General features: G+C 46.9%; 1 protein-coding gene across 2 annotated transcripts in view; it reads right to left on the bottom strand.

Annotated features, from left to right (window-relative positions):
- The window catches only part of Aagab (alpha and gamma adaptin binding protein), a 37,098-nt gene extending 19,010 nt beyond the window's left edge, over nucleotides 1-18,088 (bottom strand). Inside the window, exons 1-5 of one of the 2 annotated variants that reach the window (XM_055598802.1) lie at nucleotides 17,918-18,088; nucleotides 4,596-4,786; nucleotides 4,393-4,489; nucleotides 4,044-4,133; nucleotides 1,956-2,039 (exon numbers count right to left, since the gene is read on the bottom strand). In XM_055598802.1, the coding sequence (XP_055454777.1) occupies nucleotides 1,956-2,039; nucleotides 4,044-4,133; nucleotides 4,393-4,489; nucleotides 4,596-4,786; nucleotides 17,918-17,990 (535 nt within the window). In that variant the 5' untranslated portion in view covers nucleotides 17,991-18,088. The remainder of the gene's footprint in view (nucleotides 1-1,955; nucleotides 2,040-4,043; nucleotides 4,134-4,392; nucleotides 4,490-4,595; nucleotides 4,787-17,917) is intronic. The other variant, XM_055598801.1, reaches the window with a different exon arrangement.
- Nucleotides 18,089-18,158: the final 70 nt, after the last annotated feature.

Raw genomic sequence — 18,158 nt, 5'->3', positions numbered from 1 at the left:
AACAATGAAATAAAGATAAAGAGCCACGCAAACCCACAGTGTGCCTCCTTGCTTCATGCTTAAGAATACTGTTTCAATGTGTGTGGACACACTTCTTCCAGCCACTTTCAATCTGCTGTTTGTTAACTCCACGGACACGAGAGGCTGTAACTACAGTGGGTGGCTGCATTAGCCATAAATGTGAATTATAAGCCATTGTTACTTTAATGTATGAAATGGGGGTCAGAATTTTCAAAAGATGATTAAAGCCAAAAGTTTCACTGAATTTCTAGCTATTTCAAGGAATTTATAATAGGCAGTACTGAATAGAACTTTATTCTAAATTGATCTAGTTTATGGACCATATCTTAACTTAGTTTTACACTATACAGTCTAAAGCAATAGCTAGCTATGACAAATGCTCTTGAAGGAATGAATGAATGTGTGAATGAATGGAAAGGACTCATCAGACATATTAGATTCTCCCTGACATAAAGTGGGGAGGAGAAAGGAGAAAGGGAGAGAAAGAAGGGAATTTCCTTATTGCCCAAGAAGGGGTTTTGCTAAACATAAAGGGAGGTCAGGGCCTGCCCACAACAGGGAGGAAGCACTCTGCCCCTGCCAAGCTTGCCACCCCCTTGCCCTTTGTCCCTGGAAGGGCTCGACTGACTGCAAACCACGGCTTTCCTCACTCCCCTCCGCAGTGGTGCACCTAACAGAGCGCTTGTTAAACAGTGCACTGCAGACTGAACTGCAGTCCCCAAACTCAAAGCTAAGTCTCAGCCTGTAATATAGCAAAGCGCACCTCTATGTAAAATATGGAAATATGCCACAACGCCATACGATGGGCCCTAATGTAATATCATTACTGCCAAATAAGAGAGGCGTTATGAACAAAGACATAAATACAGGGAGAGGTCATGGGAAGATTGACATGTCATAGCCAAGGAACTGCAGAAGCCAGAACCAAGGCCGGGTCAATCCTTCTCCAGCATCTTTGGAGGGAGGTGGCTCTGGCTCTAGCACCTCAAAGTAGGACTTCTGACCTTTTTCTAAAACAGTGAGGCAATAAATTCCCACTGTCCTAAGCTATCTAGTCCATGAGCTTGTTCCCAAAGTCTGAGCGAGCTAACGCAGGCTCCAAAACCCAGTTTCAGCCAACTACATGTCAGAGGCAGCCTTCTACCACACAGCCGCTACCATCACATCCCAGGCCCTCAACAGTCACCCTCAGGCTGCTGCAACAGCTCAGGCTCCCTGACCTCAGACTCCACTTCTGCCTCCTAAAACGCACCCTAATGTGAACCCTGTGGAGCTCCGACCTCCAGGGCCTCATCACCTGCCTCAGGAGAAAGCCCACCTCTCCTGCCTAGCGTTCCGACCTCTAAGGGAGCACCCACTGCTAGCTCAATCTCCTAGGAGCTTTATAACACAAATCCCTCGTTCTTGGAGCCATAACTCCTCCAGCTAAGCATTCTCCCCTTTCAATCTTGACCATCCGTAAGAATGGCTCGGGCGGGAACTCATGCTCTCCTGGAAGCTCTCTCTGTATCAGCACCAATACAACAGCTGCATCTGTGATTCTGTGCTCATCACACCACCTGGCTTGCCTACCTGGCATCTGAAAAGAACATTACAAACCCCACTTACATAAAAATCCCAGAAAGGGTAAAGACAGAGAGTACTACAAAGAATTTCAAAGCTAGATTAGCAAGCTCTTTAATGATAAAGTTCGTATCTTAAAATTTTAGCTCGTTCTTAAAGACAAAGACAACTGAGGCATACTGGAGCATTCCATGCTTTCTGAGTGACCTACTCCACACACATTAAACACCCCAGCTTCTTACATCCGGGTCTTCCTTCAGCCGAAGACTTCAGAACTGGAACAAACATTTCATAGAACCCCAATGGTTCCACATATCCCAGACAATTTACAACATGCCACAGAGTGAAAACCATAGCATCTAGTTACTCACCATTCTTCATCACAACATTGGACCAGACATTGGCATTCAGCGCTTGTACAATCCTTTTTACTCCCACAGATTCAGGGAAGTCATCTACCAGGGAAAGAAACACACAGATCTGTATTCGTCCCCAGATATGCCTGCACACTCATCTATACACCTGGACGTCCCTGAAGCCACACTTTAAAATAACTGGGTTTAATTATATTGTTTATTTAGCTGTTGCTTCTTTTGCTGTGTACAGAAATAAATGAAGCAAATACAGAGCTCAGAGCTCTTGATAAGAACAGCCAGGTCTTTAATCCCAGGACTTGGTGAGGCAGAGGCAGACAAATCACTGAGTTCGAGGCCTGCCAGGTCTACAAAGCAAGCCCAAAACAGCCAAGGCTACACAGAGAAACCCTGTCATGAAAAAACCAAAACAAAAACGCCAAGCAGCCAAGCAAACGCCAGCCATGATAGAAGAGAGTTGTGTGACCAAGCTGTCACCGCTGCATCGCCGTGGAGTCCACTTAGTTTCCAGAAAATGTGAGTTCTCATCAAACAACCACAGCACAGCACTAAAGACACTAATCTTGGGGCTGGAGAGATGGTTCAGTGGTTAGGAGTCCTGCTACCTGCTACTCTTCCAGAGGATTAATTCTGAAACCCAGGGTAGGTGGCTCACACCACCTGGAACTCCAGCCCAGGGGAGTTCCAATGACCCCACACGCCCCTGCACTCGCATGCCCGTGCACACGCACACACACTTAAAAACAATAAATCTTAAAACAAAACAAACACACTAATCTTGGCTCTCTCTACAGAATGAGTTTCCAAGAGCTGTCAAGATGGCTCAGTAGGTAAGGGCACTCGTGGTACAAACCTGTTGACCTGGGTGACCCTGGGAGGAGAACCTGTATGTGTGCTACAACAGAACTCTGTGTTCAAGTCCAGCGCCTTTCCCACTTCTTCCCCATGCAGAGTGTGACACTTAAAGCTCTCTGAACCTCCCACAGGGACTTCCCAGCTCTAGAACCACATAGCACCACACTCCTTTCCGGTCTGGAGGACATTCCACCTGGGCAACTGGAGTATCCGTTAATATAGCTTATGGCTCACTTTTACAAGATTCAAGTCTGCTTCAGCTGAGCTGACCTCATGCGGGCATACATGGGAAGATAAAAGGCCTGCAGAGATGGCTCCGTGGTTAAGGCACTGGCTGCTCTTGCAGAGGGCCCAGGTTCGGCTCCCAGTACCCACCTCAGGTGCCTCCCGCCTGCGCAGAACTGCAGCTCCAGGGGAAAGACACCCCCTCCGGCCTTGGAGGTGCCTACATACATGCATACGTATAGTCACACACTGACACACACATGAACATTTTAAAATCATTCTTTTCTTTTTTTAAAATATCCTGCCTCAGAGAAAAGATGGGCTAGAAAGATGGCTCTGGCTGCTCTTCCAAAGGACTGGCGTTCAATTGCCAGCATGGACGTTTATAACCATCTGTAACTCCAGTTCCAGGGGATCTGACGCCCTCTTCTGGCCTCCTTAGGCAGCAGGCACACATGTAGTAGACATATATGCAGCCTAACATCGAAACACATACAAAAAAAAAAAAAAAAAAAAATGAATCTTATTAAAACAGAAAGAAAAGAAACTGAGGGTCCAGACGGCTGCAGAAGGCAGGCAATGCACAGCTGCCCTGGGGGAGGGGAGTGGGAGGCTGAGTTTATTTTTGGCCTGGGTTTCAATAGGCCTGGCATGCCTCCTGATGCTCTGGGAATTCAGCCTTAGCTTACTATGAATGCAAAAAAAGGAACATAAACTCTACAAACACAGGCCTCACCATCCTTGACTGGCAGTGGAGAAAACAGGGAAATGACAATGACTTTCAACAGTGATTGCTTACTTTTATCTATTTAAGTAAACACATGCATTTTTTTTTTAAGTTCTAATATGGATACTGAAATCCATTGAGCAAACTATGACAGTGCTTTTCAGACAGTTGGAGAAAACTAGTGTTTCTATGCTCTTGCTGTGATCACCCTACCGTAGGTAGAAACGTCTAATAGACCTCAAGCAAATGCCCTGCCTCCTCCAGACACCAGCACTCACCATCCTCCTCAGGAAGCTCCTCTGGGTTCAGCTCCACCAGCTCAAAGCCATGTTTGATGCACCACTCTTGAGCCTTTTGTCGGTTTATCCCTAACACAGCACACAAAAGAATGTAAGTAAAGCTAACGTAAAACACGAATGCCCATCAACACTGTCCACCGTGTTGGCCTCAGTGCTTTTCCCCCAAGTGTCAATGTCCTTCTAAAGGCATCTAAAACAAAGCTACACAAACATGAATGCTCTCAGCCTCAAAGCACGTTGGAAACGATGTGACTGTCGTAGGATGCCCGGAAAGGAGAATGAGGAGCTGATGTCTTCATGGAGTGGTGAATCTGTAGGAGGGCCTTACCATCTTCACACACTCTGTCGCAGACTAGGATCATCACCTCAGGTAACCATGCTTCTGCCAGAGGAAGCCATGAGGAGACACTGTCAAGACCTGATTTCTACAGGGGCAGGAACACAAAAAAGAAGAGACACACTGAGGGTCTCAGAGGACACAACAGAGAACCAGAAAATGTACTGAAGACCCAACAGTAAGCAAGGGCTTACCTGTGTGCTGTCAAAGTACAGCACAAACGCCTGGACGGCCTCTGCAATCTCAGCGGTGACCAGGAGCTTGCTGGGCACCACACACAGATTCACCTCTGCCGAATAGTACTTGTTGTCGATGGTCCAGGGGTAAAACCGCACAGCGTTGCTGGAAGCTGCTTCCACAGCAGCATCTTCTGTGCCCAGGATATCTAAATCAACAACACAGTATCACCATGGAAGGCACGAAGCCAACACACACTGGTCAATTTGTTTACTGAGATAACGAGATTAACCAAGCGCCTCAACTGCTTCCCTTTATACAGCAAGTCTAAAGAAACCTGACTTAGAAGATTTGCTTTTCTAGTCATTATAAAAGCAGTGGTGACATTATTTAGGTCACTGTCTTTTTTCTTTCTTTTTTCTCTTTTGCAATTTTGGGGACTGAACCTAGGACCTTCCAGTACTTGTCAAGTTCTGGACCACTGGGCTATATTCTTTTTCAGAGCACACAATTCATTAACTCTAGATTAGACAGCGGGGGAGGGGGGCACCTTGATAAATACCAGGAAACAGCAAAGAGAAGAGTAAGGATGAGGGCATATTAATTTTATTATGTAAGTCCTCCACGGGCAGTACCTGTGGACAGCTGCAGGAACCCCTAACTACTCTGCACCTTCTGTTAAGAGGATGAGTGGATTAAGGCTGGGCCATTAATAAAATAGAGCTGCATATATTCCTTGGGCTGAGCGCTTAGACATTAATTCAGTTAATGAAACAAAATAATAGATACTGATAAATGGCTCCAATTCTATTTATATCCATTCTTGTTCGGTCTTTGAAAACCACCAAATCCTTATTTGACAGAGACACCTCTGGCAAATTTAAAAACATATAAAAACAAATTAAATGTCTTCCGTTATACCAAAATCTTTCAAAAATTTCTGTGCTGTGCAGGAAGGAAACCTTCACTGCAGAAAATGAATCAGCACTGAGAGAACACACAGAGTTGTGGCCATGGAGACTCAGAAAGCCAGGGCCCTTCAGCACACAACATTTAGAACTGGAAGAGGTGACCAAAACTGTTCTCGCCCAAGACGCCATCTTCTACACCTTCACCTCACTCAGAGGTGAATGAACGTAGTCTATGTGCCAAGTGTGTGTAGCTGGGCACGCCTGTGCACACACAGAGGCTGGAGGAGGACAGCAGGTGTCCTGCTCTACTGGTCTCCACCCTATCCCCTTTGAGGCAGGGTCTCTCAGCAAAGCTTGAGCTATGCTGGTGTCCAGGAAGCCTCTGGGATTCTCCTGGGGTTATGAGGGCACTTGCAGCAACGTCTAACACCATGCCTCACGAGAGGACACGCTCAGCGGCGGGTGCTGGTCTATGAACTCCTTGTACTTGCACAGCAAGAGCTGTACACACGAAGCCATCTCTCCAGCCCTTGTCTTGAAATTTCTGCCCACACCAGGCAGAGGTGGCGCACGCCTTAATCCCAGCACTTGAGAGGCAGAGGCAGGCGGGTATCGTGAGTTCAAGGCCAGCCTAGTCTACAGAGTCTAGGACAGCTACACAGAGAAACCCTGTCTCAAAACAGAAAAAAAAACAAAAACAAAAACAAAACAAAACTAAGAAATGTTTACCAAATCTGAGTCCCTACTCTTAAAGGAATAGATCTATACCCACATCTGAAACTAGTCCTTTCTCTCTTTAAGGAACTGGTAATTCTGTTTCACTTCTATTCTAAGTGATAACCCTTCATTTGGTGCTAACTCCATAGCGAGCAGCTACAACCTTCCTCACAGCACACCATGACAGCCCAGATGGGCATGCAGCAGGGGCACAGAGGAGGAATTAAAATCAAAGAGAAAACAAACAAGCAAGCCAACAAAACAACCCGCCTAGAGCAGAGTCCACTCACGGTCCAAGTCAGTGCTCTGAGCTGAGAGCACCCATGTTTCTCAGAGCTTCGTATTACCCAGCCAACACAAATTCCATCATGTCAGCGGCGCTCACGCAGGAAACAACCCTAGCAGGGAGACACTGCAGAACCCAGAAACAGGCCTGGAAAGGGCGGGCGGAGCCAACACAAAATGAGTCCTCATTCTCTGCTAATTTAAAATAATGAACTGGCTGTGTGTTAAAGGAGAAGAAATACAAACAGCAATGTTGATAAGAAGCAAAGAAGAAATCACAGGGACTAAATCCCCCTGCTTGCTGCTATTTCCCAAGTTCTATACTTAAAAGCTGGAATCAAACTGGGGTTACGCTTTTTCCGAATCAGTGTCCTCATTGAAAACACATACAATCAATTAAATTCCAAGTACGTGCTAACTGCGACCACAAACATCTGGATCCACCAAGGGGCTGCACGTACTGAGGAGCACTAGCTGGTGCTCTTTAGATGTGCTAAGTGTGTGCCGCACAGAACGTACCTTAACAAAGCTTTTCAAGGTCAACAAGAACAAATGGGGGTTATTTCTTTCTCTTTTTTGCTAAACTCAGATGGGAATAGAACCAAAAGCCACAAAGATGAATTTTACTTTCTGGTGTTTTAGTGGCTGCCTGGGTTCTGCTCTGTTTTGTTCTTTGAACGGCCTCAAACAAGTGGCTAGCCCACTGCCCTTAGCAGCACTTCTGTATTTAGCATGCGCCATCTAATCAGCTCGTCCAGCAAGGCTGGTCAGAGACTCATATCGGTGCCAAGTAGGAACTGGGGAGCATGGGTGAAGACTGCCCTACTACAGTTCCTGCCATCAACACAGTATAGCAAAAGGAGGCCACGCGTGGGGCAGGGCCTAGAGCTGAAGCCAGGCTAGCAGCACCCTCTCCTGCTTTCTTGAGTGCTGACACTGTGACTCGGGCACGGAGCTGCACCACTCCGGAGGATAACCACAAGCCGTACCACAGCCTTGGACAAAGATCCACTGTCCCCTCAGGAGCAAACAGGAACACCAGCACCGTGCCTGTGTTTGCACAGCCTGAAACACTCCCTGCTCCGCCCTCCATTAACCTGACGGTGGATGTCCTCAACTCTGCAATAAGCTCCCGGAGCAGCTTCGCCCTCCAGCTCTCATCCAGAGGCTGGTGGCCACCTGGGGGAGCTGTAACACATAACTTTCAAAGAGACAAACACTAGGTGATTGACGGCCAGGTCTGTTATTACACACTTGATCCACATCTTAAAATAGCTCCTTTGTGGTGCCTTTATGCAATCAGCTGCCACGTCACTCCAGGTCTAGTCAGAAGGGCAAGCACAAACAGCATTCTCTATTTCCAGCCGTTCTTCAGGAGAGAGGGAGGCTCCAGCCACCCTCAACCCCACTCACCATCTCGCCTGGCAAACTCACTTCCCCCGCAGCCCCACAGGTGCTGAAGAGATTAAATGTGACTCAGGCTGCGTCCTGGTGGGCAGCGCAGTGACCAGCATCTCTGTCATCCTCTAGCCGGCTCTGTGCCCTCTAGGAGAGCACACCAACTTGGCAAGCAATCAAAGGAAAAGGATGGTGGTAAGGAGTGTTTCAGAATCAGGAAGAGGCCAGTCTCTCCGGCACAGATTAGGAAGTAGACTGACGTTCAAAGTGCATTCTCCAAACACCACACATACATTCGCACACGCACAGGGACACACCTGGCCTCTTTATAATAGACACTTTCAGCCCCAAACAACGAAACAAATACTTTCCGATGATGACGCGGTGCCACTGTGCCTGGAATTACCCACGCCTCCTTTAGCAGTATAATAAAAACACTTAATACCAACAGATTTAATGGCCAAATCATAGTTTCCATAGCTCGAGGAAAGTGACATTTGCCACTGCAAATCAGGACAATCCTTCCAGAAACCAGCATTGTTCTGAGAATGCAGCATTTTCTTGAACTTCCAATCCCCCTGCCTCCAACTCCCTAGTGCTGGGATTTGGGGGCGTGGCATACATCTAGTACATGAGGGATGGAACCCAGGGCCTAGTAAAAGCTAGAGAGGTACCTGCCAAATGAAGCACATCAGTCTTCATTCTTTTGCAAACCGAAACTGCCTTCCTAGCAGGCATCAGTATCTCCTGGTCCAGATACAAGAGTCTCTTACAGCCTCCTCGCTCCTGCTGACCCAAGGTTACTCTTCCTGCCCTCGGCACAGCCAGTACCATGCAGAGGAGGTCCTAGAAACTGAGCCAGCACAGCTCTGTATCTGAGTGCCTGCCGGAGCCTGCCAGAGCGCCCTGTGTCAGACCACCTCAAATAGAGACAGAAGTCCAGTCCTGTGTGGCTTCAAGAGTGAAATGTGCAAGAGGAGGCAGGGACTGAACACAGAGGAGACCTGAGATAAATGTTTATTCCCATGGGAATAAAGGGATGACTCAGAGGTGAAAAGGATTAGATGCTGTTTGAGAGGACCTGAGTTCAAGTCCCAGCACCCACACGGTGTTCACAAGCTTCTGTAACTGCAGTTCCAGGAGATCTGATGCTCTCTTTTGGTCTCCACTGTCACCAGGCACGAATGTAGTACACAGATATATAGACAAGCAGAACACCATACATATAAAAATAAAATTTAATTTAAAAAAAATGCTCATTCCCCAAATCCCAACCCAGCTTTCTCTGAGCCCCCACACTCCTCACTTGCAGTTAGAGCCACATTCAGCTCTTATGAAGTGTCTCCTTCAGGCTGCTCTGGGGCTGCTTTCTTTTCCAGCCTTACCACCTTGTAAAATATGACGTCTTGAAGTTTTCTTTTCCATTGTTGAGGCAGAAGAGAAAGCAATTAGGAAAATTACAGGCGGCAGCAGAGTCTGACGTCAGTCGAACAGGAAGACAGCCATTATGAAAGAAGAGAACCCAGGGAGAAAAGGCCAGGGCGGAAGCATGAGACCCAGGGTTTCCACCAGCCAGTGGGGAAAATGGCTTTATAAATGTCAATGTGCCTCTGTTGCTGCAACTGGAACAATCTCTGAGAGAACATATTCTGGGGTTGCATGCTGTCAGACACAGCAACAGAGAAAACCACACACACCACGAGAGCACGATGCCATGTGAAAAGGACCCTGGCTGTTGAAACCATAATGCTAGGGCTGCGACATCACACTGATGAATGTCAGCAAATTCCTATCTGGGATTCCCTGAGCCCCCCTGCAGCCCTCCTGGCACAGCACGGGTAACCTTTGTTTGGGGCCCAGGACAGGTGGCTCTGGAGAGCAGTGTGACGATGCTTAGGGAGGCTGAGCTGCTAACACAGAAGGTGGCAGCCGCACACCACAGCGGAACAGTAGGGGGTCCCTTTGCTTCTAGCACTCAGTGTCTCCCCGACCTCTCTTCTTTCTGGCCACTCTAACCCCATGCTTCCACATACCTCTCGGGCCTTTTATATCACAGTGGAAAGTTTTAAAACTTGAAGAGGAGCAAATCTAACCCACTCCTCCCCGTTTCCTTTCAGTTTACTTTCTCCCAACAGTCATCTGGAATTGGTCACCAAGGCCTCATCTTAAAATAATTGGGCGTGTGTGCATGCACACGGTCTCTGCTTGCCTTTGGAAGCCCTCACAGTGCAATGGCACAAACACGCAAGAATATAAAGAAGCTGGTGGGAAGCAGGGGAGAATATGGCAGCATGTTTTAGGAGAACCAAGCAGGCTCCATCAGCCTTTACATTCACATGCCGTGTGCAAAGGCTACATTTCCCCAGCCTGGGGGTTTCACTCACAGACAACTCCTCAGATTTTCAAGAGAGAGGAACCGTCTCTGAATGCCGTCCCTTTAGAAAACTTTATTTATGTGTATATGCATGTGCCTGCTCATCTGTCTGTGCATCACAGTACTCAGCATCCTTGGAGGCCACAAAGTGTCGGAGCGACAGGCCATTGTGAACTGCCTGATGGCGTGTGCTGGGAACCAAACCGAGGAAGTCAGCAAGGGCAGCCGGAGCAAGAGCAAGAACCTCTTCTCCTGCCCCCTCACTTTCATACATTCAAAACTAGTTCCAATTCATCCAAAGCAGGGGTTCTCCTTGAGGACACGACCTTGTGCCCCACAGACTTGTGTGGACACTGGAGCCTTTCCTTGTTTTGGCTGTCATAGTCAGGAAATGGCACTGGCATCTATTAAACAGCGGCCAACAATGCCTGCTCAATAGCACAGCTCAAAGCAACAGAGCTGCCCAGACCAGAATGGCAAACGGTGGATGCTATGAGTCCTCAGCTTGGAGGAAAGAAGCCCTGAAGGAGTGAAATAGCTCTGTTCATGAACAAAATCAAGATCCTACAAGACGGAGTGGGCAGCAGAACTGAAGCCAGGCAACACGCCCGGCAGGACCCCTCACTCTAAGTATGTCTGCTAAATCTACTGCGCCTTCTTTGAATACCACTCAGAAAAGTATTTGGGAAGTAATTCTAGATGCCTGAAAATAACTTCTGAATATTTTTAGTAGGAAGACTAGATAAAACCCTTTGTACGAGATAATGCTCTTATTCTGCTACAGCGTAGGCAGAACTGGGGCAAACACATTACAGTGTTTATACAGTGTTTACAGTGTTTACAGTGGTCGGCCCAGGTAAAGACAATCATTTGTGGAATAAAGTTAACTTACCTAACACCAGACAACTTCACGGCCGTGGGCAGATTTCCCCCATGCAATCCCCAGCAGAACTCAGACAGGGCCACAGCCCTGCCCTGCCGGCCTCTCTGCGCTGCAGATGACCCACTGACTGCACGCCTTCCTCTCCTGGACAGAGAGATACTGCTGGCAGCCTCGGCCGGCAGCTCAGGGTCGGTAGTCAGGTCTGTGTGGAATACTAGCCCCGAGCTGGGTATTCGTTTCTGAACTTTGTAAAGCATTGTAAAGGCTCGTTTCATAGCTGCCCGGAGCTGCCGAAACCTTGCTCCCCGGGTAAACTGCGGAGATCTGTTAGAGGCACCTGGGCGCTGGCTCCGACATAAATACAATGTCATGTCCAGACTGTCATTCTTGGCCAGGAAAGTTTCCAACAACATTCGGACTTTGACTTTTTAAAATGATTTATATCAGGTTTGATTAGTCACTGAATGCTGCTATTGCTGAGGGGACTATATGGGGCGAAAGGCACTGGGCTGTTACAAATCACGTGACCACTGTACACTGTCTAGAATGTTTTTACCTTCTGCTGCACAAAAGCCAGCAGTTACAGACACACCAGAAGTGAAAGTCTCGGTCTAGACATGCTTGAACCTTCCGGGACACAACACTGTGCACTGTGTCACAAGCTGTCCTGTACAATGCGGCCCATGCAGAACACAAGCATTTGTCTCCTCTACACCGCCTCCCCATTTCTCTAAAGATAGCCTTGTAATTCGTTCTCTCCTCAACAGTCTGTATGTAGGTACGTATGTACGTATACACACACACATACACACACACACACACACACACACACACACACACACAAAACATGTGAGTGCCAAGCTTCCCACGGGTAAGGAAGCAAGCAGCAAGCTCCTACAGACAAGTTTTCATTTACTATTTAACTCATTCAACACATTTCTCAGGTTCCAGAGATAGCACACCAGGAGTGTAAACTTAGTCTAAGAACTGTCAAAGTTCTTGCTTTTGTGGGAAATTTTCTGCCACTTCTCCTGTCTCCATTTTGACAATGTGCAGTTCTGGTTGCCAAAATGTTAAATCATGTTTTGCAAGAACAGAAAAGTGGATTAATTCTCGGCTCTTCAACTTTTATGAATGAGTGACTTCAGAGAAACTCAGCCTCACAGGGCTTTAGTCACACACCAGAGCCAGGTGCAGTGGTGCACCTGTAATCCCAGCACTCGGGAGCAGAGGCAGGCGGATCTCTGTGAGTTCCAGCCTGGTCTACAGAGCGAGTCCAGGATGGCCAGGGCTACACAGAGAAACCCTGTCTCAAAAAATCAAAATAGATAGATAGATAGATAGATAGATAGATAGATAGATAGATAGATAGGCAGACAGACTGACAGATAGATGATTTAAAAAAAACCACACATCAGAACACAGCATGTTCTTGCTTGTGAGGCCCTCCAGTCTGAGGATAATGGTTTATCTCTAAATTTCACTCCTTAAGCTAATGACAATATCTCTCCTGTTGAGACAGGGTTTCTCTGTGTAGCCTTGGCTGTCCTCTCTCTTGTAATAAACATACAATCTCTAGTCCTAACATTAGCTGGAAACTTAAGTGTACTGAGTATCACAATGAAAAACAAACCAGTTTCTGCCCCCTAATTTCCAGTGGATACCACTGCTCTTAGTTGCTGTGCTGACAGGTTGGGTGCTTGTGGCAGAGCTTGCTGGCCTCATCTCTTTTCATCTGCTGAAGAAAACAAAGACTTGGAAACATACTGAACCAAGCGCAGCTCTGAAGCAGACCAAAGGCTCCACGCAGATTATCTCCAGAGGCCGTAGGAAAACCACAAGGTATGACTCAAGCCCCTCCTGTTGCCACCAAACAAGTATTCCACTCCTGAAACAGGAACGTCCTTCTCAGTAACTCAGGAGCCTTTTCTAGCTTGGAGTCTGGTGGATGGAGAAACACTCCTGATCTTGCCGAGGAGTCTCGTTTTGCCAAGAAGCAACGTCATAAATACTTGTAAGAATATCCAAGGCCAGGCCTACACGTCATACATCAAAGAACTGAGCTGTCTTATAAAGCCACTGCTTTATAAGCCTGAGGACCAGAGAGTAAAGGCTTCTAAATTCTAAACACAGAAGGTTAAGCTGTCCTGGGGGGTTGTAACTCAGTGGTAGAGGACTTCTGTAAAATGCACAAAACCTGAGGTTCAATCTCCTGCACCACCAAGGGACTGGGGTGGGGACGAGGGCGGACACACAGATACGGACACACACACACACACACACCACAAATGTCCTAGTCAACATATTAGGTATCTGTTGAAATCTCAAAATAAGGCTTGCTCCGCTAAATAAAGAAAGAAAGAAATAGTCAATGTAGATTAAGGGCAATGGAGTTGCTGGGTGCGGTGATACACGCCTTTAATGCCAGCACTCAGGAGGCAGAGGCAGGAAGATCTCTGAATTTGAGAATAGCCTAGTCTAGACAGTGAGTTCCAGGCCAGCCACGGTTACATATTGAGACCTTGTTCAAAAAAAGGAAACTGAGACTCAAGTTAAGAAGCGCTATATTACCAAGCATAAAAGGAAGGAATTAGTGTTATACAAAATCCTCAATCTAGACGGGATGTCATGTTAATTGATCAATGAGTTCATATGAACAGTTATGTGATCTGTTCATATTACTCCTATACAGTAAGACTTCTGAACAGATAATGTCTCTGCTTTAAATTTAATTAATTGAGAAAACAAAATTTAGAAATTGTTAAAGACTTAAAGCATAAATGGCCTTTTAATGTATGTTTAATATACTGCACATACTTCCTATGTTAAATAATGCTCTATTTTAATGTGATATACATTCTCTAGGCAGATTCTTCCCCTTTCCGTTCATAATTACGTCTCTAACCATCCCAGACAGTAATGAAAGCATATTGAAATCTAATTTTCGGTATTAATCCCAAGGCAGCCACCTTAAATAGTACTGCTTACTATGGAGTGACAGGGCATTCAGCTCTACCTTCCTCTGGGCTAAGGCCTGACCCTGAGTACACACAGCTGTGGGTACTACCCGAGCACTTTGGGCAAACCAAACTTGGCATTTCCATGCCAGATTCTTCATCATAAAATGGAAAGAACAACCTATCCTATTGCGATGATGATGACTGAAGTAAATGACACTTTTTAAAAACACTATTGAGCTACCTGGAAAGAGGGCTCAACAGTTAGGAATGCTTCCTGCTCTTCCAGAGGACTTTAATTCAATTCCCAGCACCCAGCTTCTGGCTGTCTCAGGACCACGCACCCGTGTGCACAAATAAATCTATTAAAAACACACCTGGGAAGATACACATGAACTACTATTAGAAGATCTCTAAATTTCTGTGTGGCACTAATTGAAAGCATTTTGCTCCAGATGTTCTGAAATCTTGTCCAGATGTAGAATCGAGGTGGCCTACAGTTACTGGGTTGGCATCAAGTATTTTAAAACCTAACTGCCCTCCAGGGATTGGTTCTAAGTTTCTTCTGGAGGATTACGATGTCAGCTCTAAACATTTTGGTTTTCCCAGGTAGAACGCACATTGTCGCTACATTCCTCTTGAGGCGGGAATAGTATATTAACATAAATTTAATGTCGGTAGCTGCAACACACTAGCTCTATGATTAATAAACATTTATCAAAAGACATCATTCCAGAATAAAAGTATTATACTCACAAAACATACTCCAGGCAGAAAGAGCTCTGGCCTGAAGCACAGACGGTTACTCTCGTGCCAGACTGTGCACAAGCTCCCCAGTGCACTGAGCTTTTAACTGTCCACAGAAGGCAAGGGTGCCTGCAGACAGGCCCACCTCAGGGACGCACGTGGTGGGAGGAGTGAGCCAACTCCCATAGTTGCCCTCTGACCCTCACAAATACATAAATGAAACCCAAACTGCATTAAGACAAGAAGGCCTCCTTTAGCTCTGTACGTAAGTAACTGGAGTACTGCAAATAGGTTGGAGTGACAAGAAGGTTTTGACAGAGTCCATACAAGCACTTCATCTAAGCTCAAGGCCTACTATTCTTAAAGGGAGTATCTAACAAACTCAAATGCAGTGAAACAGGTCGGATATGGGAAGACTGATGGCAGAACAGGAGTCCCTTCCAGACCAAGGAAGCCTTCCCCTCAAAGCACATCATATTCAACCCCAAACCTATGTCCCACCCAGACCAAGTCATTCATCTCGGCAGTCTCCACCCTTCATCCCCACACTAAATTCACCCCTGATGTACCTCAGTCTTTAATGACAGGGAAACAGTGAACACCATAACATACTTCATTCTAATGCCATCATTTATGTGTCACTTATTCAAATACTCTGCTGTTCGGCTTGTCCCTTCCTAACTAATCGGGCATTCATGTGTGGAACCTAGTTTTAACAAGGGCTGGAGCTACCTAAGACACTTTGCATACAAAAACAAATGGAGCACTTCATAGAACTTTAATGTTAGAGGTCTCTATAAAAGAACAAAGGAAGGGTGTCACCATCTGCCAGCTACTGGTGATCAGCAACTTTAAGGCACTGACCACGTCAGTTCTGGTCACTGAAATACAGACATGGTGCTGCTTGCCTTGTGAGCCAACACTGGGATTGAAAGTTCAGAGCTAGCCTAAGAGACATGGCACCTTGCTGGATGGCGAGAAGGCGACAGGACACCACACCTATCAGAATTGATAATATTCCCGAGCCTACCTTTGAAAGAACATTCATCTATCACTAACAGGAATCTAAATGCATATAAATCTTGTAGAAAATCAGATCTATAGACTCACAAACACCTGGAGAGGATTCTGTTATAGTCACTATATGGATGCACAACAGAAAATAAATTTCGACTTAATGTTAAAAAAGAAATCAGGCTAGGGAATCAGGATTGTAGAGCAGTCAATCAGCATGTACAAGGTACTGGGACCCATCACCACCACACACACACACCAGGCAAAGAACTACATATGAAGTAGACTTGTATAATGACAATAAATGCAATATAGACAAAGTATATAGGGGCTGGGGGAGGCTGCAAAGAGCAGCAGCAAAATGTCAGCTAACATTTTTTCTTCGTGTGCTAAATTTGACTTCCATTTTACTTCGAGTCACTTGTTATAACATGAAAGAATATAAGAGGCAAAGGTGGGAGACCCTGAGGGAGAGAAGGAGCAGAGCTTAGATGGAAGGGAACGGCAGAGGGTTGGTTACCCTCTACTAAGTGCTGTAATTAAGCTTTTACCCTAGCAAGAACTTCCTAACTTCACATGAGCAAAATATACAGTATCTGTGCTGAAAGGACAGCTTGCCTAATTTTGTCAACAGGTATAAAAAATACAAACTGCATAATGCTTTACAAGTTATGACACACTTGAAATCCAACATCAACTATCACTCCAAGCACCTGTTTTTGTGTCCCCTTTAAGGATCAGCAAAACCTGAGTTAAACAGATGGTATGTTTTTATAATAATGCCAAACACTTATCCAGTGGTTACCACATGCTGGCCTCTGGTGAAACATAATCCTCATCCCACCGAGAGGAACACGAAGGGCAGACGTGAAGTGACCTGCCCAGTCACACAGCAAATCAATATCACACATTTAAAACAGAAGTTGTGAGTTACGTGACTCAGCTTCACAGGACCCCTGACAGAAGTGGCCGGTGAGCTGGCTCCTTAAGCTTTCCACCTCTTTCTGGTCTCCATGGGGCCTGGGGTGTATCTCAGTGCTAGAGTGCTGTGCTTAGCATGCACAGGGCAGTCGGAATTAAAAAGAGAAAACACACACAACAAAGAAAAAACACTTGACTTTTCTAGCTATGCTTAGAGAAGCACAGGCACTGGGTGCGGTTAAGACCCCAAACTCATTTTACTGGAGAACCTGCACCTCAGGAGAAAATCAAGGCATTTAGTGAGGAGACACCCAACAGATGTCTCCCTCTCTCTTATATACACACATTGATTGCTCACAGTTCACACCTCAAAGGGAGCAAGAATTTATTCTGGAGCCAAATATGAGTGATCATGAACAGGAGACAGGAATTGGGGTTGTCTCAAATCCGATGTTCCAACATGGTGACTATTTCATGTTTTCACAGTAACAACAACAAAAGCCACATATCAGGGAACATCAAGTAGGTGGGGACAGTAAATCGGGGAAGCCCCTGAGGCAGGCCTCAGATACCATGAAATGTTACTCTTAGCCTTTGGGCTGGTGGAAGCCAGGATTCTGTTTGCTTATACACAAGGATATTAGGGCAGACACGGAGGGGGCAACAAATGAATATGAAGGAAACTAAAGCCAGCCCCAAAGAATTTAGCTACAGTTAGTAAAACTACAGCTTTCCACAGTCGCAGGGGTTCTGATCACTCGATCATCCTGGCAGACCATTTAACTCACGTGCATCTTTTCTTCCTGAGCCCTTCTGCTCAGAAGAGGAGACACTCTAACCCAGCAGTACCGCCATCCCCCAAAAACAACACCGCAACTCCAGCGCCCTACGTTCCTCTAAGAGCAACATTTCCAGGGCCTTGAGTGTCATGTTAGGGGGTGCCCGCCACCACCCCTGAGGCTGGAGGTCAGAGATTGGCCTCCCTTTACACAGGAAGCGAGCAGGTTTAGCGCCCGGTGCAGACACCTGCGGAGGAGCTCAGGGCCCAGCTCGGCCAGGGGGAGGCTGCCGGTGCTGGGCCCGTCGCTGCGAACTGGGCCTTGCAGCCCAGCCCAGGCGCCCGGTTACTCACGTTGCACCAGCTGATCCCCGGTGAAGGTGGCGGAGCAGCTGGTGACTAGTGCGCAGGGAACCCCGGCAGCCATGGCTGCGGCTCCGCGGGCTCCGCGGGCTCCGCGCGCTCCGCGCCCGCGCCGCTTCCGCCTTGGGCCGCACCACCGCGGCCGGCGCGCGGGGGGACGCTCCGGGAGCGCGCACAGGCCGGGGCCGCGCGCAGGACACCCGTAGATCGGAAGAGCGTCGTGTGTCATCAG

This window comes from Psammomys obesus, unplaced genomic scaffold (genome assembly GCF_907164565.1).
Source record: "Psammomys obesus unplaced genomic scaffold, mPsaObe1.curated_primary_1811, whole genome shotgun sequence".
Taxonomy (NCBI): domain Eukaryota; kingdom Metazoa; phylum Chordata; class Mammalia; order Rodentia; family Muridae; genus Psammomys; species Psammomys obesus.
Note: the sequence above shows the minus strand (reverse complement) of the source record. Positions and strands in the feature narration are given on the sequence as shown.